General features: G+C 44.4%; 1 protein-coding gene across 3 annotated transcripts; it reads right to left on the bottom strand.

Moving 5' to 3' along the window:
* Window positions 1-256: 256 nt before the first annotated feature.
* LOC123137430 (short-chain dehydrogenase TIC 32, chloroplastic) lies at window positions 257-5,873 on the bottom strand. 3 transcript variants are annotated; one of them, XM_044557180.1, is made up of 5 exons: window positions 5,314-5,873; window positions 5,030-5,246; window positions 4,869-4,951; window positions 3,687-3,785; window positions 257-532 (listed from the first exon to the last, which is right to left on the bottom strand). In XM_044557180.1, the coding sequence occupies exons 1-4, from the start codon at window positions 5,402-5,404 to the stop codon at window positions 3,721-3,723; spliced, it is 456 nt and encodes a 151-aa protein (XP_044413115.1). In that variant the 5' UTR covers window positions 5,405-5,873; the 3' UTR covers window positions 257-532; window positions 3,687-3,720. The 3 variants fall into 3 exon arrangements, with proteins under 3 accessions (XP_044413115.1, XP_044413114.1, XP_044413116.1); XM_044557179.1 differs by lacking the exon at window positions 4,869-4,951 and having other exon boundaries at window positions 5,314-5,869; XM_044557181.1 differs by lacking the exons at window positions 3,687-3,785; window positions 4,869-4,951 and having other exon boundaries at window positions 5,314-5,867.
* Between the last annotated feature and the right edge of the window lie 5,055 nt (window positions 5,874-10,928).

The raw sequence follows: 10,928 nt of genomic DNA, 5'->3' as shown, positions 1-10,928 counted from the left end.
ATTCAGCCCAGTCCGATTAGGTGTTTTAGATGGGCCGAGCCCAACAAATCAACCTTTTATATATTTTTTTCCTATTAATTTTGGTCAGCTACATGGGCCAGGCCCAACATTATAGCCTTTTTATTTTTGGGCTCTAGCCTTTTTTTTATTTTTTTATGCACCTTTGTTTTGGGGCTATAGCCTTTGTTTTTCTTTGTTCTGTCAAGGTCATGTTCTTCATATTTCAATATACCAATACAGAAAACTGACGCAATACTTCAAATAACAGCAAGAAGCAATCTACTATATCAGATAACATACATACAAATGTGATCAGCATCAAGTTTACAATTAGATAACAGCTCTACAAGTGTACAGTCTACCACATACAAATTATATAACAGCTCTATCACATGAGCCCTACAAGTTCTGCTACATCACACATACAAATAGGATCAGCCTAAAGGGTTTCATTACTCCCAGAACTAGCTCCAACTAGCTTCTTCCAACTTCTTTGTCTTGAAGCTCGTGAAGAAACATGAAAGGCCAGCATCTGCACGTTATAGAACAAAATGATTAGGAACAAAATATAAGTATATCTAACAGCATATTTAACAGTAAATAACAGAATAATGCAATAAATTGGTACAGAGCAAGGTACAGAGCACAGGCCAGGTCAACAATAAATAGGTACTAAATCCATAAATAACCATCTGAAATGAACTTAATGAGACATTTTAGAATCAACTTGACAGTTAACAGTAATGTTTGCATTGGCCACATCCAGAACTAGAACTGAAATCATTTACTCTATCAAGCATATCTACAATGATGCAGCACACAAAAAAAGAGAGGTGCACAACAGAGCAGCATCATATATCACACAACATGGACACTCTTTGAACAAACATAGTGTTCCGGTCTAAAACCACAGCCAATTTCGGAAGCATGTCGAATAACTAAACATACATACATGTGAATAATTAAACATACATACATGTGTATATAGAAGCAGCAGAAGCAAATAATAACTAGAACATGATAAGCTTAGACTCAAGTGATCGTGAGACACCAATATGAGCTTAGAATTCACAAGTACACATTAATTGTAATCACTTAGTAGTCATCCGCCTAAGCAAGCACAGAAGTACAATGCTTCAGATACATGTATGTAGCAAGAAAAACAGGCAATGTGATGACAGTATGAGCGCACAATAATTTTGGGAGTAAAAAGAACATAAATAAAACAACACAATGCTTGAGATACATGTATGCAGCAAGAAAAACAAGCAATGTGATGACAGTATGAGCGCGCAATAATTCTGGGAGTAAAAACAAGCAATACAACAATCTCTGGAACACCTAGGTATGATTGCTTGTTGTTCATGAGTGTCAACCATCTGCATGTGTGTACATCAAAAAGAAAACAACAGGATTCAATTCATCTTGCCCATATACAGCAACCAATAGACATCAAACATCATTAGATTACCACAAACTGAAATACAAAATCACGATGATAGGTCCACATGCTTCTATTGTCAGCATGATAAATTGATATGCATCGAACTTGCATGATGTTTGATGAACTTTGTGCACTACTGTATTGATATGCATCAGTTCCAAATTGGTGTGCACTACTGTTGTCAGCATGATAAATTGATATGCACTGTTGTTGTTGCTGCTGTTAAACAAATCACTACTGCTACTCCTGAGAGCAATTCCTACTCCTGCACAGAAAGTTTACTCCTAGGAGTATACTGGAAAAGTTTACTCCAGCAAACAAAGAGAAGAGAAGAGAGAAGAGAAAGAAAAACTTAACAGCAGTAACGAAGTCCTATACTACTGTTGTCCTACACTAAACTACTGCAACCAGTACTGATGCAAGCTTAACAGCAGCAGCAAGTGCTATACTACTGATGTCCAGAGTACACTTAAATGAAATAATTCATTTATTTTTAAAAGTACTGATGCAAGCAATAGACTACACAAAACCTTCATTAAAGGAGTACTCCAATTCATCTTTAAAACAGTTTATGCAAGCATTAAAGGAATAGTTTCAGTTATTTTTGATTAACTGGGAAGGTTTTAGCTAATTTTATTAAAGGAAAAGGTTTAGTTAATTTTAATTAAAAGAAGAGAAGAGAAGAGAATAGCAGAGCAAGCAATGCTACTGCTCCAAGCTAATCTGACTGCAAATCAGTAATTACTGCAAGCAGCTCCATGAAAAGTACTCCAAGCAGTACAAATTTAATTAATGGAAAAGATTCACCTAGCAAGGTTTATTTGACATGGAGTAGTTTAATCGCTGCTCCAAAACAAGCAAACATGCTACTGATGCATGACAATATGTGTCAAAGAGTTTCTACAAGAAGTTACTCCTATTGCTACTGATGCAAAACTACTCCTAATGGACTGCTACAGCTATACTGCAAGAAGTTACAGCTATACTCCATGTACTGCTGTCCAGAAGTATTCCAATTCATCTTTAAAAAAATGTTCAAGCACTGACTGAAAAAGGAATGCAAAAAGAGATGCAGTACGTAGCTGTACTCAAGTGGAGAGCATCCGCCCAAAAGAAAACAAAGATAATGGCTGAAAAAATTACTCCGGTTTAAACTCCTCTTTTAGCAGTACAAATTATAGCTACTGCAACATCATGGAAGCTGATGTCCAGGAGTATTTGCAAATGATATAGCATCATGGAGTAGGATAACATGTTTTAGCAGTACAGGTTATAGAGTAAGCAAGCAAGCAAGCAATCATGGGAGATAATGCTGCCAATTAATATCAGCACCAATGTTTTTGAGTCGATGAGTCGACGGGTCGCTCGGGGAGGGCGACTCTAGACTAGTCGTGACTAGTCTAGACTCACGGTCGATGAGTCGACATGGCGACGAGTCAACGCGAGTTAAGCAGCAGGCAGTCAGGGGAGGAGCACAAGTGCACAGCAGCAGCAGCAACCAGGGGAGGAGGGGAGGAGCACACCACCACCAGCAGTAACCAGGGCCAACTGAGAGATGGGCCACTAGTTATGCACTTCCCTGTGGCCCAAAAGCCCATCTAGTAGCTATATACTCCTCCTGTGACCTAATCCACCATCCACACTCCCTCCTCCCTCACCACAGCCGCCACACATTCTGCGGCCACTCTCTTGCCACCAGTCCACCACTCCTCCCAGCGATGGATCTCTCAACTCCCCCGCAGCAGCTCTCTTGCCACCGCTCCTCCTCCCAGCCTGCTCCTCTTGCCGCTTCAGCTTCAGCAGCAGCAGCAGCGCGGTGGCAAGGGCGCAGCAGCAGCAGCGAGGCAGCACAGCAGCAGCAGCAGCACGGCGGCGGGAGAGTGCTCCAGATCCAGCGCTGCCTCAAGTCGTTCGACCCAAAAACCGCGACTAGTCGTGACTAGTCGAGACTAGTCGCGCGAGTCGCTCGACTCATCCCAGGAGTCGAGTCGAGAGGCTGAGTCGGCCCTGGAACTGCGACTCGTCGACTAGTCGACGACTAGTCGAGCGACTCAAAATCCATGATCAGCACATGACAAGACAAAAAGCATGGCATGAACACAAGCATCAATAGCATACTAACACCTAAACTGCTACTAAATTGATGGAGTCCCATCCATCCATGAGAGAAGAAAGTTCCTTTGTGGTTGATAAAGAGAAGAGAACACTTCCTCTTGCTGGGATCAAACCAGAGGATACCAACCTGTCCACCAATTTGCAGGTTGTGTGGCTCAAGGTCATGGTGCCGGACACCGCGTCCGTGGCAAAAAGCAATGCCCTTGCAAAGCTGGTACACCATGATCTACATGCATACCAGCAAGTTCACCAACAACGAATAAGTCAATCAAACGCCGTCGGCGCATTCAAATATTTTATGAGGAGAACTAGATAAAAATGGATTTACTAGATAAAAACGAATCAGTCAATCAAACACTTGTTATGAGAAGAAAGTACTGGCAGAGAGCAAACTAAATAAAAATGGCTTACTAACGTGTGTACGTGTTGGAGCTTTGTCATGCATGCAAATATTTTATGAGGAGAACTAGATACATGTATGTGATCATTAGAATGCATACATGTGTAGTCATTCTTCCAAGCTAAGTAACGATGCATGTAAATAGAGGTTGTGGTGGCAGCTTTCTGTTGCCTGGAAGGATGATAATATCCATGGCCGCTGTCGTAGACAGTCTGCAGAGACTACGGAGCAGCTACGGCTTGGAAAGAGGAAAATAAGGAAGAAGCTAGCTATGCGATGATTTGTTCGCTTGCTCAGTTTCAAAAAAAGAGGTTGAGAGTTCTTTTTTTTAGACAGAGATAATACTGTGGTTTTGAAGATACTGCAGTATTAATACTACAATTTTTACTACTAGCCAAACAGGTTAGACTGAATTAAACTATAGTATTTAGAAAAATTGTAGTATTTTTAGAAAACTTAGAAAATACTTCGATATCAAACAGGGTGTCTTAGTATCAACACATCAGAAGTATAGGATCTGTCGGTACTGCAAGAGCAATATGCATGAATTATATCGCCATTTAGGAAGAAAGGGCGCAACTAGATTCAAGAGCAATATGATGCATGTGTGGTCTCCCGACAGGACCAGTGCAGATGCAACCACCCATGCCATTTTTTTCCCACCCTGTGAACTTCCACGCTGTCCATGATCTACTAAGTGTTGCAGCATTTATATTCCAACTAGCAGCATGTTATAGTCCAAGTTGAAGTAGAAAAGAAACCCACGAATGAATTAAATCTGCTCAATGTTGACTGAAAGTGTCAAGTTGCAACCAAAGTGATACGACCATGTCGCTGTTCTGCTACCTACTACTCATGATGCAGAGTTTTCTCAGAATTTAATGGCCGACAGACAGCTCCTAACTGAACCTGAACTTGAACCTGAAGCTGAATGACTGGTCCCAAGAAATCGCAATGGGCCTGAACCTGAACCTCGTCTTGACAACCCCTGACTGAACCTCAACTATCAAGTTATCAAGTGCTTTTCGCATGATTGGGACTAGTAGAAGCGAGAAGTAGGGCTGCCTTACATGAGGATGTTGAGCGGGAGGCCACTGGCGGCAAAGTCGGCGGCGAACTTGCGGACAGATGCCAACGAGGAGAGGTCCAGCTCCATCACCTCCACGCTCGCGCCGGGGGTCTCGGCGAGGACGGCCTGGCGAACGGCCTCTGCGGCGGCGAGGTTGCGGACGGCCATGACGACGTGGGCGCCGCGCGCCATCTCCGCGCCGATCCCGCTCGACGCACCTGTTAGTGGCAGGCAACCAATTCAGCGAATCGAATCAGATGGAACGAGGGAGGGAGCAGAGAGGACCAAGGAAAAGAGGACTCGTCATCGCGCCATCGCGCGATGCTGCCGCCGGCTCCTTCTCGACCGCGCCGTCGTCCAGCTCCGGGCTCGTCATGTAACTGCCACACCACACCACACGCACGATCAATCAATTCATTCAAAGTAGACGGAGACCGGCAGGAGGCGGAGAGGGAGGAGACTGCGGAGCGGCGGGGGCGGACGGAGACGGCGTGGAAGGGCAGCCGCCGCGGACGCACCCCCACGGCGGGGTGGTGGGTTGGTGCGGGGATCCGGAGCGAGGAGGAGGCGGCCATGGTGGACAGTACTGGGTGCGGGGGCGGCTGGGTTGTGTCGATTGGATCTGGGGGATCGAGGCGGAGGGTAGGGAGAGATGGTTAGGGGAGGGAGGGACGAGGTGGGCGTTGGGTGAGGAGCACGGCGAGGTCGGCGGTGGGTGGGAGGAAGGGTTGCCGCGCGGGGAGAGGACTGGATCTCCTTCGTCCTTGGTTGAGGGGAGAGGAGGGGGGTGAGACAGGGAACCGGCTCGTCTACCGTGCCGAAGGTACGCTAGGGGAGCTACAGTAGCCTGCAGTGCCTCTATGATTTTCCATTGCGCGCTACAGGAACTCATGAAGAGTGTGGTGCTACAGGGTGCCCGCTACAGTACAGATTTACTACAGTGGATTCGCTACAGTGCATAGTGCTATAGGGCCCTGCAGTGCCTTCTGCGATTCCCACTGCGTGGCTACTGTAGCTCCCTGCCCTGCCTTCAGCACGGTAGACGAGCCCGTTCCGTGAGACAGAGGACTGGATCGGGAGGGGGCGGCGGCGGCGAGGAGACAGGGGGATCTGAGCTAGGGTTTGGGCTGCGGGTGGGGAATCTCTTTTTCAAATTTTTTTCTTCTGTAGATAGATGGATGGATGGATGTGGGATGGAGGGATGGATGGATGGATGGGCGCCATGTCATCGATCAGTGGGAATGGTTATGATTGGTTCGGAAAACCAGTAATTTAAAAGAGTTTTCAAGTACTAAAACTAGAGAGATTTTGTGAAGTGGCTATCAAAAATATTTTGCAAAAGGGTACCGCACAAATTTTCACTAGAGTTAGACCATATTTTATGGACAAGGACCAATTTTTACGCATTTCTGATCTTTCTAGCTATTTTTAATCATTTTCCAAGTGGAAAAAATAGTTTTTTTTTGTGAAGGACCTTCAAAATAATTGTTGCAAAATTGGACCAAATCATTTTTCTAAAATACTAGGACATATTTAATGCACAATTGACAAAATGGTTGGGTGTAAAAAGTTTTGATCCACCTCTCGTGAAAAAGATAAATTTCCGTCGATTCAGTAGGAAGCGGGTCAAATTTGAACTGCAGGTGCCTCATAGTTTGCTATTTATTTTTTCCAAAAATCATTTCTAGGTACATAAGTATCTATTTAATCATAGAAACACCAAACAAATTCCAAGGTTCAAACACTAGCTAGGAACGGTCAAGCCCGTCGTTTTGACCGCATTTTGAAACGGGCATAAAAAATTCAAAAAAAATCAAAAAATTGGAAGACCTCCGCATTGTGTCATTATATGTGACCAAGTTTCCAGGAAAAATAATAAACTTGTAATATGGTAATTATTTTAAAAAGGTGTTCTTAGAAATGAGCTATCATGCGTGAAGATTCATGGCTTTCAAGCCAAATGATCAATCTTATGGCCACATTCATGGCATAGTTTGTTCAAATGATCTCATATTGTGCAGAAGGATGCATCTTGGAATTCCAAACAATGTTGCCTAAGGGAGTTTTCATTTTCTTTGCACGGAAAATTCATTTTCCATTTTCCGAGTGCCCGAAATGAGGTTTTTTTGTGAAGGAACTACCAAATAATTGTTGCAAAAATAGACCAAATCAATTTTATAAAATACTAGACCATGTTTAATGCACAATTGACAAAATGGTTGGGTGTCAAAAGCTTTGATCCACCTCTGGTGAAAAACACAAATTCCCGCTGATTTAGTTGGAAGCGGGTCAAATTTGAACTGCAGCTGCCTCATAGTTTGCTATTTATTTTTTACAAACATCATTTCTAGGTACATAAGTATCTATTTTATCATAGAAACACCAAAAGTTTTCCAAGATTCAACCACTAGCTAGGAACGGTCAAGCCCATCGTTTTGACCGCATTTTGAAACAGGCATAAAAAATTCAAAAAAAATCAAAAAATTGAAAAACCTTCGCATTGTGTCATTATATGTGACCAAGTTTCCAGGAAAAATAATAAACTTGTAATACGGTAATTATTTTAAAAAGGTGTTCTTAGAAATGAGCTATCGTGCGTGAAGATTCATGGCTTTCAAGCCAAATGATCAATCTTATGGCCACATTCATGGCATAGTTTGTTCAAATGATCTCATATTGTGGACAAGGGTGCATCTTGGAATTCCAAACAATGTTGCCTAAGGGAGTTTTCATTTTCTTTGCACGAAAAATTCATTTTCCATTTTCCGAGTGCCCGAAATGAGTTTTTTTTGTGAAGGACCTACCAAATAATTGTAGCAAAATTGGACCAAATCATTTTTCTAAAATAGTAGGTCATATTTAATGCACAATTGACGAAATGGTTGGGTGTCAAAAGTTTTGATCCACCTATGGTGAAAAAGACAAATTCCCGCTGATTCAGTTGGAAGCGGGTCAAATTTGAACTGCAGGTGGCTCATAGTTTGCTATTTATTTTTTCCAAAAATCATTTATAGGTACATAAGTATCTATTTTATCATAGAAACACCAAAATTTTTCCAAGATTCAACCACTAGCTAGGAACGGTCAAGCCCGTCGTTTTGACCGCATTTTGAAACGGGCATAAACAATTCAAAAAAACAAAAAAATGGAAAACCTTCGCATTGTGTCATTATATATGACCAAGTTTCGAGAAACAATAATAAACTTGTAATACGGTAATTATTTTAAAAAGGTGTTCTCAGAAATGAGCTATCATGCGTGAAGATTCATGCCTTTCAAGCCAAATGATCAATCTTATGGCCACATTTATGCCGTAGTTTAGTCAAATGATCTCATATTGTGCACAAGGGTGCATCTTGGAATTCCAAAAAATATTGCCTAAGGAAGTTTTCATTTTCTTTGCACGGAAAATTCATTTTCCATTTTCCGAGTGCCCGAAATGAGGTTTTTTTGTGAAGGAACTACCAAATAATTGTTGCAAAAATGGACCAAATCAATTTTAGAAAATACTAGGCCATGTTTAATGCACAATTGACAAAATGGTTGGGTGTCAAAAGCTTTGATCCACCTCCCTCAGCAAATATTCTGGCAGTCCGGATAACAAGGACCGCAATGGCAGGTCGCATCGCAACAAAAACAAACGCCGCGTTAACGGCGATAACACTGAGGATACGACAGTCAACGCCAGATTCAAAGGCTCCAAACCCGGTCAGCGGAAAAAGCCATTCAAAAGAACTACTCCGGGTCCGTCCAATTTGGACCGAATACTCGACCGCTCGTGCCAGATACACAGCACCCCCGAAAAGCCAGCCAATCACACCAACAGGGATTGTTGGGTATTCAAGCAGGCAGGCAAGTTAATCGCCGAAAATAATGACAAGGGGCTGCATAGCGATGACGAGGAAGAGACCCGACCGCCGAACAATTGAGGACAGAAGGGTTTCCCCCCACAAGTGCGGACGGTAAACATGATATACGCAACCCACATACCCAAGAGGGAGTGGAAGCATGCACTTAGGGACATATATGCGATGGAGCCAGTAGCCCCGAAGTTCAATCCATGGTCCTCTTGCCCGATCACTTTTGATCGAAGGGACCGCCCCACCAGTATCCGCCATGGCGGATTCGCTGCATTGGTCTTAGACCCAATCGTCGATGGATTTCACCTCACCAGAGTCCTGATGGACGGCGGCAGCAGCCTGAACCTGCTTTATCAGGATACAGTGCGCAAAATGGGCATAGACCCCTCAAGGATTAAACCTACAAAGACGACCTTCAAAGGCATCACACCAGGTGTAGAGGCCAATTGTACAGGCTCAGTCACACTGGAAGTGGTCTTCGGATCCCCGGATAACTTCCGAAGTGAGGAGTTAATCTTCGACATAGTGCCGTTCCGCAACGGCTATCACGCTCTGCTTGGACGGACCGTGTTTGCAAAGTTCAACGCGGTGCCGCATTACGCATACCTCAAGCTCAAGATGCCAGGCCCTCGAGGAGTCATCACGGTCAACGGAAACACTGAACGCTCCCTCCGAACGGAGGAACACACAGCGGCTCTCACGGCAGAAGTACAGAGCAGCCGTTAAGCGACCGGACACGACCAAACGCGCCCGGAGTAACCTACAACAAGACCACCTGGCACGTTCCGAGCACGCGTAGCAATGCGGCCCCAACCCCAGCCCCTGCCAAATTGCAAGACTGGTCCTTCGCATACATCATTACGCTCTGGAGATACCACGGGCATAGGGGGAGGGGCACGGCCACCATAGGCCCAGAATGCGGCTTAACCGCACCAGGGGCTCCCAAGTGTGTGGCTCTTTTTATTTTTCTTTTTTCTTACGCACAGGACTCCGTTCACCAGAGACCCTGTCCGGCAGTAGACCTGCCGAACACACGATGCAACAGCCAGGGGAGAAGAAGGGCTATGGCGAGTATCCAGGTGGTCTCCATTACGAGCCTTACATTCGTTTTTCATACACCATTACGCAGCCTACCCCTGGAGGGGGACATGTTTAATAGTCTTACCCCTTGCTTACCGCACTATTTGTATCGTTCTGCATTCATCGCAGAATTCCTTGAATAAACAATGCATCGCTTTTCGCTTATAATTGCATTTCTTTCTTATATATATGTTCATTTACGACATCTTGCATCCGTACACTTTGGTACGGCCGAATACACCAGGGGCTTAAGTTCCCCGCATTATGGTGTGATAAGTCCGAACACTTTCACAAGTGCGGCACCCCGAACTTATAGCGTTATATCCATCGGCTCCGAATCATGTCTTGGGTCAATAGTTGGGTTTGCCCGGCTCCCATGTTTTGGTACCTTATGTTCCGTTTTATCGGCTAAGGTAGCACTAGGAGAACCACTGCGACTGCGCCCCGGTTGAGCTGGGCGAGCGCCTCAGTGGAGAAAGCTAAAACTAACCGTCATGATAAGGCGAGAGCTGGTCGCTGTTCGAGAGGTCTTTTGGTGTCCCTAAAGACTTATGCCGCTTAGAGCGAGGAACCGGCTTTGTCCGGCCCAGGCGTGGATAGCGCCCCGAACTCGGTCTTCCGAACACTAGGGGCTTCGCCAAAATTTAAAATTATAGAATTCTATGGCTAAGTGAGAGTGTTCAAGCATTATAAGTCCAGTTGCCTCGTTCGTTGTGTTGAGCGCCTCCCTAGATGGACCCAACAATGGGAACAAGAGCGCTCAAGTTTATCCCGAACACCCCAGCACTCGTGGCATGGGGGCTGAAGCCAACGACTTGCCATCTCTCAGATTTGATAAACGGCCGCACAGAAGGTAATATTTTAAATTAATAAGCGTTGCTTAGCGCATATGAACAAAGTTTTCAGCGCACAGGATAACACGTTGCGAGTCTACTCAAATATTACATCTTTGGAGCACTC

Source organism: Triticum aestivum, chromosome 6B, assembly GCF_018294505.1.
Source record: "Triticum aestivum cultivar Chinese Spring chromosome 6B, IWGSC CS RefSeq v2.1, whole genome shotgun sequence".
Taxonomy (NCBI): domain Eukaryota; kingdom Viridiplantae; phylum Streptophyta; class Magnoliopsida; order Poales; family Poaceae; genus Triticum; species Triticum aestivum.
The sequence above is the reverse complement of the archived record's forward strand: the minus strand, read 5'-3'. Positions and strand labels throughout refer to the sequence as shown.